The 21,695-nt window shown below is 38.3% G+C and overlaps 1 protein-coding gene and 1 long non-coding RNA gene across 3 annotated transcripts in view; both read left to right on the top strand.

The window, feature by feature from the left end:
* The window catches only part of LOC125804795 (uncharacterized), a 376,893-nt gene that overhangs the window by 138,721 nt on the left and 216,477 nt on the right, over nt 1–21,695 (top strand). The gene's annotated exons all lie outside the window — the stretch shown is intronic.
* Nucleotides 1–21,695, top strand: part of nlgn3a (neuroligin 3a) — a 211,982-nt gene that overhangs the window by 59,478 nt on the left and 130,809 nt on the right. The window contains exon 4 of one of the 2 annotated variants that reach the window (XM_007228428.4): nt 13,230–13,289. The exons of the other annotated variant lie outside the window; for it this stretch is intronic. Within the exon in view, the coding sequence (XP_007228490.3) occupies nt 13,230–13,289 (60 nt within the window). The remainder of the gene's footprint in view (nt 1–13,229; nt 13,290–21,695) is intronic. 2 annotated transcript variants of the gene reach the window in all.

Here is a 21,695-nt window from a genome sequence, read left to right as displayed (position 1 = left end):
ACTGGAGAAAGACTTTTTTTTTATGGAAATCATTTTTTTTAATAATTTTATTTTTGTCACATTTTTCTCACAATATAACAGCTTCTCAGCAATATATCCCTCTATCACTAGTGATGCACCAACACTCGGAGGAAAGCGCAGCGACTCGGTTCTGATACATCGGCAACATTACTCAAATTTGCGAGTTTAAGCTTGATCCCTGTGAACAAGGATACTTCTGTGGAGTTGCTGTAATTCTTAACTTACAAATATGATCTAAACTGCTTTCAGAATTGAGTAATTATAGAAATAATGTATCGGCTGGTTTGTCTGATACATAGCTGATGATTTTTAACATCTCTAGCTTAAAAGGCAAATGGATGGACAGTGTAGTTTGTGTAATGTTCAGTGTGTTTTTACCTGATTGAACACAAGTCTATTCGTATATCTACTAAGGATATTACAATACATGTTACCTATATATAAATATATAGTATAGTTTCAGAACTGTACGTCGTCAACATGGCATTGTAAGGTGTGATAAATTACGTTCTGTAATTTTATACGCATTTCTGAACCTATGGTGGAGAAAGAACACTGACTAGCAGACTAAAAACTGTCTAAAGACTTTTTGTACTATTTGTATTTTATTTTGGTTTATTATCAAATGTAATACTACTGGAGCTCATAATAACACTACTAGCTCATCCTATCAGACCTCAGCCAGCCTGATCGTCCTGAAATAGACTTTATTACATCCTTTTATTCCTGTATTCTTCATGAAGATCTTTAAGTATCGTAAAGCTGTATTTTGCTCCAATAACACCCTGTTATTTACTGCTTTATGTTTGTACAGTGTAGAGTGAACGAAAGCACTCAGAGAAGAGCTGTCAGTGTGTTGGTCTCCGCTGGTTCAGTTCAGGATAATTTATCATTTCACTTTAATCGTTACTAGAGTGTGTGATTCCCTGGTGATTGTGTGTGTTTAAGGAATGAATGCATCAATAGCGATCCCTGAAATCCAATGTAAAAAGGTTGTGTTTGCTTTAATAGAGCCTATTTTCTTTTGTTTGCTGCACATTTGCTATGTAAACATGGGTATTAGAGGCGTGTCTTCGGGGAGCTATTGTTTCTGCTGTTTCGAGTGGGTGCCGACACCAGAAAAGGCCTTATTAACTCAGAAACCTCAGTACAATTTCTGCTTCAGAACATTTCTGCGGTTTAATTGTTTGTTCTGATCCCACCGAATTCCCCGCTCTCAGAGATCTCATTTGCATAGTGTTTGGCGTGCGGAGTGTGAAGGAGCTCTTTGGCTGGAAACGCTCCGAACGTCACGGGTTTAGCGCTGCGGGTTGTAGCTGCGGAGGAGAAGTTGTCATCTTGCAGCAGATCACATCAGATTGCAGGCGTGATGGAAATGCTGAAGTGTCCCAATCCCTTCTAGCCCAGGCAATCTCGTAGCGCGGACACCGCTAGCGTTAGCGTAGCGCTGTCTGATTCAGCTCTGGAGGAAAGCGTGAGCAGTGAGGGAACAGGCTTCTGTGTATGTGGGTGATTCTGGATTATTTAATTTAGGGAATTATATATCAAATTATATTATATTATATACAATACATGTCGGGAAATGTCTTACACCCTGTGCAATGTGCAGCACTATGCTCATTGCTACCTTACACCTCATCAACAGTCCTTTTTCACGCCTTGAGACTGTTTCTTTTAAATAGTGACAGAACTTCTGAATTATATTTATGTTGAGCATTCTATTTATTGCACATGGAAGTCTGACACTTACTGACACTTAAGATAAAAGCAAAAACAGCTCATGATAATGCATATACACTTATAACACCCAAATAGTCCCCCTAAGATACCACAGCAACTACATGGCAACACCCTAGAAACCACCTGAGAAACCATAGCAGTCATTTTAAAAAATACCATCACCGCCACAATAGCAACAACAGGAACATCTTAGCAACCAACTGAAATACTACAGTAACCAACTAGTAGCTTAACAGCACTATAGACACCCATTAACTTCATACACACCTTATTAACACTTTGCAATGCCACAACTCTGACTTAACAATACCTTAACAACACCTCGTCACACCCTCTTAGCAATACCTTAGCAACACCCCATCACACACTTAGCAATACCTTAGCAACACCTCATCATCCACTTAGCAATACCTTTGCAAAACTCTGAAATACCATAGAGGCTGCCACCTAAAACACATTAGCATTGTATCCTCTAAACAAATACCTATATATAAAATACCATAGGAACTGCATAGCAACACCCTAGCAACATCTCTTGGCAATACCTTAGCAACACCTCATCACTCACTTAGCAATACCTTTGCAAACCCCTGAAATACCTTAGAGACTGCCAGGTCTACTATTCTTACTATTTAAGAACACATTAGCAACAGCATCGTATCCACTAAACAAATACCTATATATAAAATACCATAGGAACTGCAAAGCAACACCCCAGCAGCCTCCTGGGATACCAGATTCACTCCACTGATCATGTAGCAGCAGCCTGTAAACACTTAAACTGCGCAGTGGGTGCATGTGTTTAATGCAGGTTCAACAGTTAAAGTGAACAGCAGTCAGAGCAGCAGCGGCTGCAGGATAAAAGACTCAGAGCCGGATTGGTGATGAGTGAGGTCATTTATCCGGATGTCTCCTCCGGTTGATATGGAACAGCTCTGTTAAACGTGTCTCAGGATCAGGCCTGGCTGCAGCTTCCACTCCTCCACTGGAGCCTCATTCAGTTTAACTTGAAATGCAGAACACAGCTCCTCCAGGAAGTTCCCATTCAGCTCCCCCACAGCTCACTGGCTCACTATATCTCTGCACTAACCAGCCCATATCTCCCAAATAGCTTTTATCCACAGTCCCATACAACCGCCCAGCCATGGATGCAAGACAAGTGAGAAAGATGGCAGTCCCGTCTCGAGTTCTGCTGCTGCCAGTCGCCCTGCGGTTTTACCCCTTCAGGACTTTCAGGCCTTTACCAACCGGCACTTTCCCTCCAAACAACAACAAAAACACGCCTTAAAGCAGCAGCTAAAGGCAGAAATTACTACGTTTTTGGTTTAGTCAGTTTTCTAAATTCTGTATAAAACACATCAGCAATCATATTTCCACTGACCTTCTGGATAATCCTAAAGCAATTAAAAGAAAACCCAGAAAATAATGATTTTTGCCTTTTTGTTAATGCTGCATCCTGTTTCCATCATAAGTAATGGATTCAGCTATAAGCAAGGAAAACCCAGCACATAACGATGTTATTTCCTGCAGAAAAAAAAAAAACATTTTTTTTTGCATAAATTTCTGTACTCTTGAGTGTTCCATTTATTTCAAATGGAAGTCTATTACTGACACTTAAAATAAAAAATTATTGGAAAGTTAAGTTAAAGAAAAAAAAGTTAAAGCTATCTCATTATTTTGAGATGTTAAGTTGTTATCTTGAGATGTATCTTCATTACACGGCAACACCTTAGGAACCACCGAGAAACCATAGCAGCCACTTAAAAAATATATATCATCACAGCCACAATAGCAATGATAGGAACACCTTAGCAACAATTCATCACCCACTTAGCGATAGCTTTGCAACACCTCATCAACTACTTAGCAATAGCTTAGAAACACTTCATCACCCATTAGCAATATCTTAGCAAAACCTCTTCCCCCACCTAGCAATACCTTAGCAACAACTTAGCAACACCTCATCACCCACTTTGCAATACCTTAGCAACACCTCATCACACCTGAAATATTTCAGAGACTGCCAGGTCTACTATCCTAACCTAACAACACCTTAGCAACAGCATAGAATCTACTAAGTAAACACGTAAAAAATACCATAGGAACTGCCTAGCAACGCCGCAGCAGCCCCCTGGGATACTAGATTCACTCTGTTGATCACGTAGCAGCAGTTGAGCAACTGACTGAAAGTGGAAACACTTAAACTGTGCTGTTTTTTTGGCGTTTCCAACAGGAAATGCACTTTTCTATCTCCGTCCGATTTTCTTACCGTCAGCGCTGTTAGAGCTCCTGTTTCTCTGCTGTATGAAGCTGTTTGAGAATTTCTGGACGTCTCTTTCAGTAAAAGCTGAAAATTGGCAGCATTTATTAAAAAAAACACTCTTTTCCTTTTCCTCGGCCTAAAAACCACACTCCTCTCTAAACCACACACTTCTACACACTTCTACACTTTATTCTCACTAAACTAATAAATGAATATTTAATGGTGCTGCTCTGTATTTTACGTGTTTTATGTACTTTTCTAGTGGGTTTGTGTTGTTTTGTTGGGATGCAGCATTTTTTTTTTGTTTTAAAAGGCATATAAGGATTTAGTATTCCAATAATCATTTGCTTGAGTAGGGTAATATTTCCCAAATTAATCCTATTTCGACATTTTTAAGGCAGATCCTAGAAAATTTAATATTTTTTAATTGTTTAAATTCTAAAATTGAAGGGCAAAAAGTTTTGTTTACATTTATTATATATTGCACACATTATAGTGAGCTATTTGAAAGATAAAAATATGTAAAATCATTTGTATAATAACAGCTCATGTTATCTTCTCTTATTCATTTATATTTAATAATATTCATTAACAAAGTCCTGATCAGGTTCATTTAATATGATTTAATGATTCTATTTTCTAATGCTCTGATCTTGCCACAATCTGATCTTCGTGTTTGTATAAATACCAGTTTAGATGAGATCTTTTGCTGATTAATAAAACTTATGGTTCCTGTATATGTGTGTATGTTTAGTGGTTTATCTTGTGGAATAATATCAAGTTCATATTCATAAAGTTTTAAGAGTTCAGAAATCAATATTTGGTGGAATAACCCTGATGGTTTTCAATCACAGTTTTCTTCATGCATCTTGGCATCATGTTCTCCTCCACCAGTCTTACACACTGCTTTTGGATAACTTTATGCTGCTTTACTCCTGGTGCAAAAATTCAAGCAGTTCAGTTTGGTGGTTTGATGGTTTGTGATCATCCATCTTCCTCTTGATTATATTTTTTATAATTATAGGTTTTCAATTTGGGAAAAGCAAAGAAATTCATAATTGCTTATTCCAATAATCGTACAGAAGTAAGAAGCATTTTGCCTTTGGCTGAGAAAATTGTTTACTAGATAATTGATATTTGTTTCATTATTTTTATTTTTTTCCTATAAAAGAACTGAAGTATCATCCAGCTCTCATTCAGTCACAGTGAGAGGAGCTGCAGTCTCGTTTACGTTTATGATTAATAGCACAATAAGGGTCTCTTAGTGCATCACATAATGCCAATCTGTTCAGCCCTGAGTCTCATAACAGCCATTAGTTTTATTTCTCAGCAGCTGAGTGGTGTTGTGAGAAGGTTGCTCCTTTTCTTGGAATTGCAGTGGCCTGAATCCCTGAGTAGCTTTTCAGCAATTCTCTTAAATGGGGTTTAGTGAAATCGCTTATCTGTCTTTTGTACAGATCCTCACAGATTATATTATAGATCTTTAATATTCTACAAAAGAAATGTTTGTAAGCCTGATCTGGCTTGTGAGGAGCAAGTATATATATATATACTAAGAAAATGAAATAGTTATTGGCTGATCAGGTACATCAGGGCAAGTTAAACATATATAGGTTTTGTTTTCTCAAACCTTCATTATCTATTTAAGCTATGTAATTCCATAGTTAAGATAACTGACTATAGTCACAGGCTGTAATTTATTAAGCACACAGTGGGTTTGATCTGTGTGTTTTGATTCAGAGTCTTTTTAACCATTCATCAGAAACAGGTCTCATCACAGTTCATATAGAAAACCACAAGCTGATTGGCTGTTTCTCCTGAAAGGCGGAACTTTATCCTTAAACTTGCTCTGTGATTGGCGTTTAGAGATTTCAGAATTACAAAGCGTTCAGTGGCCTGTCTCCTCATTAATACAGCTGAGTTGAGCAAAACGATTCAGGGCTACTGGATAATCATTCGGGGCTAAAGCCCAGGAAGCTCAGGTCAGGCGACGCCACTGGTGAGGAGGATCTAGGCAAGGTCTAAGTTGCTGATCAGAAAGACGGATGGCTGTAAGACGCGATGCCGGCGAGCCGCCCTCCAAATACACTCTAATATTAACCTCAGTGAACAGCAGAACCTCCCCCACACCTTCCACACAACGCGCAGACACCGCCGCGCTCGATACCACCCGGCCCAGCAGCACAGGAAGCAGCTCTCTGAATGCGAAAGTGGACTCCATTGTGTGCGAGAGGAGAGTGGAGAGTGTAGAGGAGAATGCGAAAGGGTCAGAGTGACAATAGATCGGGCGCCTGGTTAAATATCGGAAAGGTCAGAACGCGCACTGGGGCTTTTACTGCCGCAATGCTGCCGTCCAACAATCCCGCTTTATTCACTTTACAGACTCCATATTCAATCCTCTGGTGGAATCTCCTCCCTTTCTCTATCTCTCTCTCTCTCGCTTTCTCTTTCTCTTGTGTTTTCCTCTCACAGAACAGCTTCTGCTTTTCCCTGATAAATTTCAATCAATTCCAAACTTCAAAATTTGTAAAGCTCGGCTGTTATTGGAGGGGCTGTTTTCAGGAGTTGAGTTTGGAAAATTTAGCAGCACTGCTACTGTGGTGTTAATTAAAATGAGTTTCTTTGATTTTACCAAATTGAAAACCTCTGGAATATAATCAAGAGGAAGATGGATGATCACAAACCATCAAACCACCAAACTGAACTGCTTGAATTTTTACACCAGGAGTAAAGCAGCATAAAGTTATCCAAAAGCAGTGTGTAAGACTGGTGGAGGAGAACATGATGCAGAGATGCATGAAAAAAAAACTGTGATTAAAAACCAACCAGGGTTATTCCACCAAATATTGATTATTTCTGAACTCTTAAAACTTTATGAATATGAACTTGTTTTCTTTGTATTATTTGAGGTCTGAAAGTTCTGCATCTTTTTTGTTATTTCAGTCATTTCTCATTTTCTGTAAATAAATGCTCTAAATGAGAATATTTTTATTTGGAATTTGGGAGAAATGTTGTCTGTAGTTTATAGAATAAAACAACAATGTTCATTTTACTCTCTTAATTTTTTCAGAGCTTTATATCACTAAAACAGGGCCACCAAGATGTAATGTAAAGTCACATAGGGCTGCAGTCTGGAGATTATCTGTTGGTAGACCTGAGAAACAGCCAATCCTCATTCAGCCAATTTAATTCAGGCAGTTTTCCCAGCAGCCACCCGGAAAAATCACTGTCAGCCAACAGAGAAACTGAATAAACATGCAAATTATTCAAAACAGTACCAAACAAATGAAACGATACCGATGTAAAGTAGAAGCCAATTCACTCCAGCACTCGTATACTGAAACACACACCTGAGAATAGAATATTTTAATAGATATAAAATATTACCTGTCAGGATTTCTTTATATAAAGATCTCATTCTGTCGTTTTGTTCAGTCATTTTAAAATATATAGTTGTGTCTCTAAATAGGCATAAATGCCATGTGAGCTGTTTTTTTTTTTTGTGAAAAAAATGTGTTTTTACTCAGGTGTTTCTGTTTAGCCCTGCTTTAGTTCACTGGATTAGTGATCTCTGAAGAAAACAGGTTTCCGCTCTTGCTAATGAATATTCATGCATGCAAACATATTTCTTCTGATTGGGTAACAGCACTGCAGCAGGGAACGTAACCAAACTGTGCTTCCCTAGTGTATATTTAAGGTCTTGGTAAAATCCAGAATCAACCGGAGATCCAATTTAAACCTGTAGTTATTTACACAAGATAGCTAACTCTAACTAGCTGTAAACAGAGCTGTAAACAGATTAATCAGAGCTGTGAGCTTCTCCTTAGCTGGCTAGCTTCTTCTTCCCGGGTTTAGCGCTGCCTGTGGGCAGTCCAGAGCCGAGGTGGGCGTGGCCATGAACTCACTGGTTGACATAGACTTCTGAGCCTTTCCTGATCGACTCATTTTTCTGATTTTTTTTTTCTTTTACTAGCTGCTGCAGACAATGGAGGTTAAGGATGAGGAAGAGTTTCATGTGCAGCATCATAAACAACTCAGAGAGACCTGCTGCTTTTCACAAACAACAAGAAATAATGGATTTTAGTGGAAGGAGACCCTTAAAATTCAGCATTTTTGCAATTTAGCAATTTAGCAATTTTGCGTGACACCACTAAGTTTTATACAGCTCAGCACATAAAAACATAATGTTTTCAGCGGCTTGAGCTGCAGATTTGTGGGACAGCCTCCCGCTTTTTCCGAGCGACAAAAGGAACAAAGGAGCGGCAGCTGAGAATGGCAGGGATGAAGTTGGGAAGTGCCAAAAGCGAAAGAGCGCATTAGAGCTTTGGAGCCCAGCCAGTCTTTCTCTGGCTTATTCAGAATGTAAACAAAATCATAAAGGGTTTCTCGCTCGGCGTCATATGTTTCGAGTGCATTTCAGAATTATAAATCATATTTATTTAGTGTATTTAGTGTGAAAGGCCTGGAACGCGCAGATCAACAGAACGGCAGCGTAGCATCTTAAGTAGCAATACATTTTAAAGAATAAAGAGTACTTAAACATTACGCTTTGATTTATAATTTACTCCCAGCATGGCCCGACGCTTCAGAAACCTATGGGAGCTGTGCTGAATTAGCAAAGCAAAACTCATCAGAAGAAGAAAACAACTTTACACTGTCACTTCACAATCTGACATATTCATTATAATAAAAGTATGAAATATTAAGCATTTAAAAAAATAAATAACTAATTAAAAATCAACAAATCAACATAAAATAAGTCAAATACCATTTTATTCAATTGCAAACATTTTTTAAATCTATAAGAATCATGTAGGCCTATCAAAAATAATAGTTTTAGGAGTGTAACAATACAGAGAAGAGAATAGATTTCTTAATGTAAAAGTTTGGCCATTACGATTTGGAACAAGTATGATAGCTAAAGGGGACAAAATGACAAATAAATGATAATTCCAGTGTTTTCCATCTAATGTCTAAAATTTACATCACAATTGGCTACAAAACCATAAAGCATCTCATGCTGTATGTTAAGTAAGTGTAAAATAAATAAAACAAACAAACAAAATAAAACGAAACGTGTGTATTAGTAAGCATTAGTATTGTTCCACTAAAGCTATAATCAACAATTTTAGGCTTAATTTCAACCCTCCCAAAGAAAACATGGAGAAATTTGGAGATTTGTTTTACAAATAAAAAAGCAGTTGAGTCTTTTAGCATAAGTGTATTATTTGTCTTATTTGTATTATTTGTATTTGTCTATATTTACAAAGCATTACACATTACACATCTTCAAAATATATATATAAGAATAATGTAGAGCCATAAGATGATCCTGTTAATCAGAGCGTTTATTGTCTTAAAAGAGGATAAAAAATGGGAGGGGTAGTTTGGGAGGGGCATTGTGTGATGTATGGGTTTAGGGGTGGGACAGAAGTTTGAGCTGAATGTGCTGAGTGAGCAGTGTGGCTCTGATAGCAGTGAGACACTGATGGTTGGACATCAGCAGTTGAAGGTATTACTGATTGATTGATTTGCATATTAGGCGTGTCAGTGTGTCTTTGCTATCATAACGACAGGAAAAGTACAACTTGCTTAACTCAAAATGCTCAAAAGCCAAGCACTAATTCTCAGCAGAGGAAACTGAGCTGCTGGTTGACGCTGTGAAGGAGCTCCAGCAGCTCATTTACGGGAACAGCAATGTTATTTTATTTACTATTCTGTTTATTGTTGATGTAAAAGTTGGGTTTGTGCTGCTGTGTGTTCATGTGTGTGTAATAAGTGGGGGTGTACGCTTAGATCGGCACAGCGCCTGTGTTACCGAGATAGCGATGAACGTCTGACTGTTGCCGTCTGTCTAGGTTGTATTCAGTCAGTGGAGCTCCTGTGTTTTCTGTTACCAAGATAAACAAGATAAAACTCCAGAAATGTACCTGAACACACCTCATTTCCAGAACACCACGCCCATCAGTGTAGATATATTCAGAAGATCTGCTGCTGTTTTAACCAGGCAGGAGGAAGGAGTGAAGACAGACTGTTGGTGGGGTGTAAAATAGCGATGAGCATGACTCACTACCTGTGGATTCCTTCATAATACAGAGCATAATAACTGTGTGTTCACCAGCAGAACAGTTGTTGAATTATTTCTACATCCATACAAGCTTCATAAATACAGTATCAGCAGTGCCAATCAAGCGACTGGAAGCAAACCGTGTTTATCCATCAGCTCTTCCTTCAAAAGCTCTGCTAATAAGCTGCTGTTTAAACATGTTGATGATGTTGGTAAAGCAGCAGAGCTTCTGACAACATACAGTATAATTAACCCTCATATCTGTTCATCTAAACAAGAGGTTATAATTCATTATAATTGCAGCACGTAATTATGATCAGACTACGGTGAGCATTTCTACAGGAGTCTATGGTATTCTGTTTGTTTGGGATTTTGTTATATTTTATTTATTTATTTAACATACTGAAGCATTAATGTGTCACTGTACAAAATAAGAGTTTTAGGTGTGTAACAGTACACAGAATTATGGGTTTCTCTATGTAAAAGTTTGGGCATCATGGTTTAGAACAAGTATGATAGAAAAAGAAGCAAAAAATGACAGATAATTCCCGTGTTGTCAGTCTTGTGTCTAAAATTTTCAACCAAAATTGGCTACAAAACTGAAAAGCATCTCTTACTGTATGCTAAAGTATAAAAATATAAAATAAATAAAACCAACAAACAAACAAAAAAAACTAAACATGTGCCTTAGCATTAGTATTGTTCCATGCTATTGTTAAGACTATATTTAACAATTCTAAGCTTAAGTTCGACCCTTTGACATTGCAATATTTTCAGTATATATTCAGTAAAATATATTGTGAAATTTAAAAATACAGGAAGCTTTACCACATTTTTCCAGAGGTCATGGATTAAAGTAAAATGCATAATATGGGATTGATACTGTAAATCTAAATCAAAAGCTATCAGGTAGCATAACATCTTCAAATTAATCCATGGATGTGATTATTAAACTATAATTCTTGCCCATATTGTGATGAATATGTTGAAATGATACAGTATATTTTACAGCTTTAATACTTAATGCAAATACATGAACTGTTACACCCCTAATCTCTGTTCATTATCAGTGACGATACACAAATGAAGACAATACTGTATAAAATGAGTTTAATGTGTTACTGTGCATTTATATACATATACAGCTCTGGGGAAAATAAGAGACACTTAAAATGATGAGTTTCTTTGATTTTACCAAATATAAAACCTCTGGAATATAATCAAGAGGAAGATGGATGATCACAAACCATCAAACCACCAAACTGAACTGCTTGAATTTTTGCACCAGGAGTAAAGCAGCATAAAGTTATCCAAAAGCAGTGTGTAAGACTGGTGGAGGAGATTTGTTGTTTCTGTAAATAAATGCTCTAAATGAGAATATTTTTATTTGTAATTTGGGAGAAATGTTGTCTGTAGTTTATAGAATAAAACAACAATGTTCATTTTACTCAAACATAAACCTATAAATAGCAAAATCAGAGATACTGATTCAGAAACTGAAGTGATCTCTATTTTTTCCCAGAGCTGTATATTTATATTTAAGATACACTGGGGTCCAAAAGTCCAACTCTAATTATATTAGAATTTGATGATCTAAACCATCTTAAGTCTGGGAGTCTGAGAGAGCACAGCTCTTCACTGCTCTTCTGGGTGTTTAAAAAACTAAATTTGGGAAAGAAAAAGGGAAATATTGAGTGAAAAGTAGCATGTTTTTATGAATGGGCTTCATACATTTGTGAGAAAGCCTCTAATGAGCAGATTAAATCCAGCAGGATTTTGAGGAGTTATTTAAATAAAAAAGACGTTTTTTTATGTGAAGCCTTAAAAAAATGGGCAATCCCTTTTAGTATTGAGTATTAAGAAAAAATTATGAATTAAAATTAAAATTATGAATTTTAAATATTTCCTTATTAGAACATAAACTTAAATCAAACTTTCATTTAATGAGATATTTTTCAGTGTGGACTTTTGGACACTATATTTGTATATTAGTATATTAATTAACACAGAATTTACAGTATTTTGTGCTAAAAAAAAATTAGTTGATTATTTGGGATGTAAGCATTATTATTTTTTATTTTTAGAAAAGCATTAATATTATATAAAAAAGCATAAAAATCCAAATAAATTTTAAAAATACATTTGCACAATACTGTACATGCTAATCAAGTGCCAGGGACACCATGTCCTGATGACTGTATCTAAGAATTTTTCACATAATATTTTTTAATATAAGACGTTACAGAATGGTGTTGTGGGTGATGTAAAGCTTTAATTCCAGTTAATATTGTAATTATAACATGTATAGTAAGAAGCTGGTTATAAGGTACCACTTTAAATTAGTACTACCCTTATAAAGGGGTTATAACTGGTTTATAAATTAGATTATTCATTATTATTGATTTATTGGTTTTAAAAAACCTTTAATAAGCAGTAACAACACATCAATTGAAAAGGCATCAGTGATGTGATGTTTACTTAGTCTTTTAATTTATAGTAAATAGTTAAACACAATTACAAATATACAGTATTAATATGTAAGGTTTAAATGCTGATATATTGATTGAAAGGATTTAGAAAAATGTGAGATTTGCCATTTATTTTTATTTGTGTTGTTATATATTTATTAACTGCTTATTAATGGGTTTTAAAGTATTTGCAACCTAATTAATAAATATTAATAAACCATTAATAAACACATTATAAAAGTAATATTATTATAAAGTGGTACAGGTTATAATATTGTATAATATTGCGATATCTGTAAATGCGTGTACAGACCTAATAAGAAAAGGCTGAATAAGAAACAAATCGGATTTTAATAATACTGAATTTGTATTATTTTATTTGTTAAATTATATTATTTATCTGAATTTCTGTTTCTCAGCCTCTTATTAAGTTTATCTGTGTAAATAAATGTGATGTAATGATGTAATAATGAGTTAAAGTGTGATCTGTATGTAAATCCTTCCTGCTGTTTAATATAAAAACATGTTAAATCTGATTTATATGAGATGTTAAATCAGGTGATGTGATCTCAGCGTGATTCTCAGCTCTTATTCTGATGGTTATATATTTTGTGTATATTGTGAATTCTCTTTGTGCCTCTCTGTGTTTTTCCCTGCTTCGTTTTTTTAGGTGCCCACACCAAAAAACAGGGCGAGGATTTAGCCGATAACGACGGCGATGAAGATGAAGGTATTCTTGTGGTGATGAAGGCGCTTGCATGTCTCCGAGTTTTTTTATTTTATTTCATTTTTGTTTGTGGTTTTGTTTTATCTACATATTTATTTATTTATTTGATTCTTATTTTTTTATTTTGAATGAAACATGTACATCATGTACTTCACCACCCAAAGACTCATAAAAGGATGATTGTGCTGTAAGAATGAACTGATGGAAGTGATTTTTTTTTCTAGCTTTGAAATCACTTAAGAGAAACCACAGTGCTTGTTTACACTGTAGCTTTTAAACTGAATTAAAACTCGTTCTGAATGTCATGATCTGTTTTGGATGTTTTGGATGCTGGATGGATTTGTTTAGGATTATTTTGTGTTATTAGTTGTAATAGTTGTTGTTGGGGTTTATAAATGTTCTGTTGGGTTGCCTGTTTACACTGCAGTTTTTGAACTGGATTGAATCTCATTATGTAGGCCAAGAGCCAACAAGTAAATATGAAGCTGTGTTGGAAACTGATTAGGTTTTTAAGGGCTATTTTGTGTTACCTGTGGTAAAAGTTGTTTGAGTTTTTTTGTTTTTTAGTTACTTTTCGTTCTCACTAAAAAATAGACCTGTTTACACTTCAGCTTTTGAACTGAACTGAAGCACCTTGTGTATTTCATGTACCAAAAGGGTCTTCAAATATTCCCAAAGATTGCAGAAGAAATTTTCTTTTATTTTTAGTCTCATACTAGTCTAGTTTACGTAAGACTTAAAATGCTCAAGATGTAAATATGAATCTGTTTTGGATGCTGAATGGGTTTATTTTGGGTAATCTTGTTTCATTAGGAGTTGTTTTAGCTTTTTAGTTACTCTATTGGTGCACTAATCTATTAGGCTCGTTTACACTTCAGCTTTAAAACTGAATTGAAACCTTCAAAAATCTTGTTTCTATTCTTTCATACGCCAATGTGTTTAAGAGTATAGAAGTACTGGATGTCCATAAAAACACAACACATGCACAATTTTAGAGAGGATATAGAAACAGGTAGTTGTGTGTTCATTAAAAAGCATTAAGAATAATTTGCTGTTATGTTATTATAAACTAAACTTCTATTTTGTGTTGATGCTTATTTTTTGCTGTAGCTGCTGGATAGCAGAGCTCTGATCTAACAGATAAACTCTAAAGCTAAATCTGTAGAGTGTACAGAGAGTGCACAGTAACTGAGGGTCTGAGAATAATGTGTTTAGCTTCATTCTGCTTAAAAGCAAGATTTTAAGACTGTATGCTCAGTGTAACATCTCTCCTAGGCTTGACCTGAATTATATTATATTATAGTGTGTATGAATGAATGAATGAGTGTGTGTATTGTGTGTGTTTTGTGTGTGTGCATGCGTTTGTACAGATTTATTCCGAAGCAAAAAAAACCAAAAAAAAAACAAGCTAATCTCTCAATATTTAACTTGGTAAGAATTTGCTGCACAGAAACTGGGTCAGAAAGGGCTACCAGCTGCATGACTGATAACCAGCTGTAATTATAAATGGGTCAAACTAGCTCCATAATCTCTGGTGTAATTATTCTTCTGATAGGAAAGGGTCACGGGGATCACACTGCACGGAAGCAGAAATAGCTGGCCAGCCATAATTACAGTTTGATGAATAATTGGTCTGTTGTCAAGTTTCCATCGCTCTGAATGCAGCACTATTTACAAATCGTAGCTTTAGCTTTAGCATCTTTACCAAAAGCTTCCACTATTGAGGCTAATATCTATCATCGGGGAACTCATTCATGCTGAGAAAAATGTAATATATTGTATATATATATATATATATATATATATATATATATATATATATATATATATATATGTATACAGTACAGACCAAAAGTTTGGACACACCTTCTCTTTTTCAGTGCGTTTTCTTTATTTTCATGACTATTTACATTGTAGATTCTCACTGAAGCATCAAAACTATGAATGAACACATGTGGAGTTTTATGTACTTAATAAAAAATGAGCTGAACCTCCACAGTCACCGGACCTGAACCCAATCCAGATTTGGGGTTTGGGGTGAGCTGGAGCACAGAGTGAAGAAGACAAAGGAGCAACAAGTGCTAATAAACACCTCTGGGAACTCCTTCCTTCCTTCCTTGGAAGAAAACTTTTCATTTCAGGTGGCCACCTCTTAAATGAAGCTCATTGAGAGAATGATGCCAAGAGTGTGTAAAGCAGTAATCAGAGCAAAGGGGGCTATTTTGAAGAAACTAGAATATAATTTTTTGATGTGTTAATTCATAGTTTTGATGCTTCAGTGAGAATCTACAATGTAAATAATCATGAAAATAAAGAAAACACACTGAAAAAGAGAAGGTGTGTTCAAACTTTTTGTGGCCTATACTGTATTTTCAGCCTTTCATGCTTTTCCTAATAAAATCTGTTCTTTCAGATCTGCCTCAGACCGAACGTATTCGTGTTTGATGGCTGAGAATTAGCTATTAGCCGGACGCTGTGTTGTGTAGAGTAGGGCTTAATGCGCGTTGAACGTGTTGAAGGGAACAAAACCGTCACGCCACTTATCTCATATTGTCAATTTACGGGAAAGTTAAAACTGTGATTGGGTGCAATTATCTGTGCTGCGCTAAATGTTTGCCGATGTGAAGGCAACCGCAGGATATCATAGCCGGCTTTTGAATCAGGGAAGCGAATGGATTTAGATGAAGAGAGGGAGGCTCATGCGTTGTGGTGAGAGGATTAGCAGAAGAGAGAGGAGGGGAAAAAAAGGGAAAAGTTGCCGCTCAGCAAAAGCATTGTTCACTTTCAGTATTTATCTTGGGATATTCTGGGCTCAGGGTGGATATCTAGCGAGATTAGAACCGGGGAAGTATTCTCTCTCCGTTCTACAGCGAACGGCTTAAACTCTTAGAATCTTTATCAAAACCCGACCGTCCGACCGTCGCCGCTTCCTCGCTTGTTCATTCCTTTTCCGAATCGTTCAGGTGGAGGATACACTGGGAACTTGGCTAATACCCTGGGCATGGTCTGGATGCAGCAGGTCCAGGCTGGGGTCTTTAGGCTCCTTCCCTTGCTCAAAAATCTGGAGTTAAACAAAATGTGTGAAAGTGTTAAACTGTGAAAAATTTGTTTATTCTTCAACTTAAACTATTTAAAGTTGAGTTGAGGGGAACTTTTTGGAGGTTAAGAGTTTATTTCAGAGTTTATTCCAAGGTGTTGTAAGAGGAGTGTGACTGAACTCTCTGAACTAATGGGCGTGTCCTCTAATCCCAGCTCACCATCAGTGTGTAGTCTTACCCACCAGGGCTTCCTTCTATGGGGTGTTTCATTATATTTTATATATGTAATCGTTGTTTGCCTAGCTAAGGTGTTGTTGGCTATAAGAGCAAGTTACCTTAAGTTATCTTCTGCCCTGTAAAACAATATGAAAAACATATACACTGACATTCACTTTGAGTTGAGTATGAAATTGTTATTGTAATCAGTAATTATTTTTACTTCTTAATGTTCCAGGGTTTTAAAATATTACAATGTTTTTTTAAATAATATTAGTTTAATTACACAAATGATTTATTTTTGCAATATTTGTTAACACTGTAAAGGAATTTATGGTCACATTTACTTCCAGCAGCTGAGAGCTGTATTTTACTCTAGATGGGATAAATGTTGGATAAGTAAACTCCCACAAAAGTTCAGATTTAACTCCTGAACAGAGTTAAAAGGCCAGAAATCTCCCAGAAAAGAGTAACTTTAGCTCTGATATAGAGTATGTATGTGTATTCGATGGTCACGCATATATATATATATATATATATATATATATATATATATATATATATATATATATATATATACACTTAAAATGAGTTGATATTAACTCTCAGGGAGTTTATTTAAAAAAACAGAATTTGCTGACCCTCTGTAGAGTCATCTCCCAGCTAGCCGCTCTCTGTTAGCTGGACTCTCTTAGCCTGGTGCTTAATCCGTGTCGGCCAAAAGGTTTCCTTTTGAAGTGCTCGTGTGCAGAGCTGAAAAAGGAAACGTGTGCGTTTTGAAGCGGCTCAGTTAGGGGGTATTAACACTCGTGTTAATCGATATCGGAAGGGTTTGCGTCTCCGAGGCCGAGGGCTTGTACTGCAGCGTTTCTCAGCCCTCTGCATCACAGGAGCTAGCAGCTCCCCTCAGAGGATTCAGCCCTTCTTCTTCCACTTCCATCCAAAGTGTTTACATTACCTTTGCAATTGGCCGGAGCAGACAATCCAATTGCCGCCTTGTGCAAACATGCAGCGCCTGGGGTGGCTCTCCATGAAAAAAATCCACTTGGCCAAGGACATATAGTGCTATGCCCAAATGACTGTGTGCCCTGCCAGATGCTGCTTTACCGCCCGGCCTGGAGGTCGACTCCGCTGCCACATGTTAAGTCAGGCTGTGGAAATGAGGTTTAAGATCCTGGGCGGCGTAGGTAGCGTGTTCGCTGTAGCCCGGGGCAAGTGTTTTTGCATGACAAGCCAATTGCCCTGGATCCATGGCCCAGCTTGCCTTGTTGTCTCTTTAAAAAAAAATGCCCGGAGAGAAAAGACTAGGGGCAAGCGTTTCCGCAAACATGATCGCTGATGAACTGATGAACTTTACAACAGAGAGAACAAAACAAAACAAAATACACAAAAGAGACAAAAGTGCAAAAAGGAGTGGATTGGATTTAAATGAGTTCAAAAGTGTGTTTATTTGCCAGGCTATATATATATATATATATATATATATATATATATATATATATATATATATTTGTTATTGTTCTATATTATCTCCTCTAAAGCAATTGAAAACTTATGTAATTGTCTACGAATCCACTTTAATGCTCTATTGGTACTCTGCCGTGATTCCCGAGCTCGATCTTGAGCCGTTGAATATTTTCCTTCCTTCTTTCTGCAAGTGGATGGTGGTCTGATGGTAGAAGAATATTGAGAATTTGAAGATTGAAAGTTGAACTTTCAAATAAAGTTTCTTCACACTATCCACAGGCTCAAACTACCGATCTCTCTCTTTCTCTCTCTCTCTTTTTCTCTCATTCTCTCTCTCTGTCGAGTGGAGGAGGCAGCAGAGAAATAAGAGGTAGTCCTGCTGCGACAGCTGATTCCCAAGTCTTTCAGTTGGATGGGGAGAACTGCAGGAATATAATAAAGCCGCTGTACAAACACTGAACACTGAGAGTGTATTTACATACCCCTCAGTCACCATGCTTCTCTCTCTGTTCTCTATCGGCCCCTTCTATCGAGCCGGCAGTGCTCCCTGTTCAGCGTACTCTTCCCATGTGCTCACCACCATCTTTTTGCAATCTATTTAGCAAGCCGTTGTCATCCCGGCTCGGCAGGCGGTCTGTCTTCTGCTCGTTTGGCAGGCGGCAGAAACCCGTTTCGGGCGGCCCTCATCCACTTAGGACGGCTGCGGAGCTCCTGTGCCGGCTGAAGTCCGCCGCGGCCGCGGAATGCATAATTCTGGAAGGCCCTGCAGAAATCGGGTTAGAGCCGAGGTACGCTGTCTCATTCTGTCACGTTTGGGGCATATTTAGGGAGGGAGGGGATTGTAAATCATGAAGAGGGAACGAGGCGGTGCAGGTGATGTACGACGTCTTCAGAGGTGGAGGAGCGCCACCGTAGCTTTGTCCTGTCTGGTGCTCTGGCCTCTCTCCTATTACAGGGCGAAATGGATCTGCATGGCAACCGCTTGGCTCACTGAGCCGTGCACCCTAATGAGGACGAAGACACCCACCTGCCTCTGGCTTCCTTCCCGCCGTGCACTCGGCCAGCTCTGCTCCGCCTGTCTGGCTTTAGGGATTGATTCTGTTTGGTTCCTGCTGTCACTCAGTCTGGTTTTAAAAAGGCAGAGCTGGAGAGACCATGCTCTAGTGTAGAGTTCATCTGCTCGGTGAAGGTTACGAGAGGTACGTCCATCCAGACTTCTTGAGTACTTGAGTTCTTGAGTTTTTGAAACACCTGGTTTTAGAGCACAGTAATTGATTGTGGTGACGGACAGTTCTGGTGGAAACAGGAGAGTTGAGGTGCACATTGAATTCTGCGTGATTTGATCAGCCGTGGTTTTATGTTTTTTTGGATACAATCCGGGTTAGCACCCGAACATCCCTTTCAGACAGCTTCCTCTTACAGCGTCCACAGTTAATCCTGTTGGATGTGGTTGGGCCTTTACCCTGGATACCGTGGCTCTTGATGCATCACAAAGACTTGCTGTCTTGGTCACAGATGCTCCAGCAAGACGTGCACCAACAATTTGTCCTCTTTTGAACTCTGGTATGTCACCCATAATGTTGTGTGCATTGCAATATTTAGAGCAGAACTGTGCTCTTACCCTGCTAATTGAACCTTCACACTCTGCTCTTACTGGTGCAATGTGCAATTAATGAAGATTGAACACCAGCCTGCTCCAATTTAGCCAATGAAGGCACAGTGTTTTATTTTCATTGTCCAACCCCTGTTTATTTATATATAAGGAACCGGTTGATTATGCAGTACTGTATCTCCTGCACGGTTAAGCCTCAGGCGAGATGTTTTCTCCTATAGATAAAGTGGATGCAACCAGCCAGCAGATGCATCCTCCAGTAAAGCATTTTGGCAGGACAGATGTGAGCAGTATGCAGGCCACAGCTTGCCCAATGTGGAATCTGCATGAAGGCTCAGTGGGTCTCTGAACTGGACCTGAGGGATGCTGTGAATTCTGTCTGCTGCTAGCTTCTTCCTCCACTGTTCCCTGCTCTCCCTCCCTCGTTCTCTCTATCTGTCTCCCTCCCTCGCTCCCTCCCTCCCTCACTCCAGCTCCCTTTGCACTGCCAGAGGCCAGGCTTCAAAGAGCACATCAAACCACCTGTCTGTGCGCTTAGCAACATCATATTTCATGCACAAACACCATGGCCCTGGCCTAAAGAAGCCATCTTCTTCAAAGGTCACTTTCCCCATCTGGTTTGGGGGCCAAGGTGTGGAAATCAAAGACAAATACACAAATTGCCACACACACACACACATACATAGACTCAGATACACACATACACACATTCCTGGGTGGCTGCGTTGGAGAGCGAGTAGGGAGTAGGGAGTAAGGAGTGTCGTTGAGCTGAATTAAGACCTCAGTGCAAATTATTTTCCAATATCTGCACCCTTTGAGAGCTTTACAGCAATATTAAAATTGCACGGCTCATCACACCTCAGCACTAAAACTCCAAAACTGCCGTCGGATCTCTTATTTTAATAGAAATGATATTGTTACAGGCTCGTGGCCAAGACCGTGCGCGCAAGTGATGCATAGCGCTCTCGACTGCATAGTCTCCAGACTGCAATCTATCTGAATCCGCCTTGTTTCTCTGAAATGTCAGCCGCGTCCAGCGACTAATCACCGAGTGTTTTACGTGACGAGAGGCGCGATCCGTGCCCCACGCGTGAGGAAATCGCCGGCGACGGCGGCCACACGTGTTAAGTCAGAACCTACCCTCGTCAACCTGAGCTCCCTCACTCCAGAACAGCCCTTGTCAGCGGCGCTCATCTCTCACTCCGCGTCGTCCGACGCCTCTGAAGTGACAGCACTGACACCATGCAAAGTGGCCCGGTGAGATTTATGAGAGCGCTGGAAAAGAGCCAGACTGACAGCTCTGCCGCCCCACTCCTGAGTTATACCCCCTCCCTCACGCTCCAATCACCAGATGGCCACAGAGTGTGGTGGAGACGCTGGAGCTTCATGCGTGTTGAAGGTTGTTTCGTATTGACAGCAAACATCCACGGATATTAGATCCACCTTCTTGTTAGAGAGGGAGGATGTGGAAGGTGTTCTGGAAGGTGTTGTTGAAGTGAGTGAGGGAGTGAATGACAGTGTGCTCAAAAGATGTTTGGTCTTTGGTTGAGCCCAAAAAATATTATTTCAAAATAATATTTCAGGCCACAAAAAATCCAGTCCAAACCTAAATGGTGCTGTGTTTTATCTGTCCGAGCCTGATTTAAACCCAACATTATTTTAGTAAGTAAAGAGCAAAACTAAGATTTTAACTACAATTTCATGCAGTTGGAATGAGAAGAATCTGTTCAGAATTATGTGAATTCCTGATTATCACTCTACTCTAGTCTTAGATCATGAAGGCAGTGGATCTCACTGATTTCACTTGCCTTGCCTGGCGTCTGCATCCAAAACTCTGAGGTGTGTGGCGTGGGGATTGACAAGTGGAGTGACTCTATTTTTTACAGCTTTCGCTATGCATAAAATCCAACATTTGGTTAGTAAGTAGAGTATTAAATCTGACCTTTTAACTAAATTTCGAGCTGTTTGAGCAAACGCATTTCTAAGGTGACTGTATTACCTGATTTCTCCCCCAAAATGTTCCATCATCTTGCCTTGATTGACTGAGGGTGTGTCTTTTTTATGCTTATGGTGTAG

Source organism: Astyanax mexicanus, chromosome 10, assembly GCF_023375975.1.
Source record: "Astyanax mexicanus isolate ESR-SI-001 chromosome 10, AstMex3_surface, whole genome shotgun sequence".
Classification (NCBI taxonomy): Eukaryota; Metazoa; Chordata; class Actinopteri; order Characiformes; family Acestrorhamphidae; genus Astyanax; species Astyanax mexicanus.
Note: the sequence above shows the minus strand (reverse complement) of the source record. Positions and strands in the feature narration are given on the sequence as shown.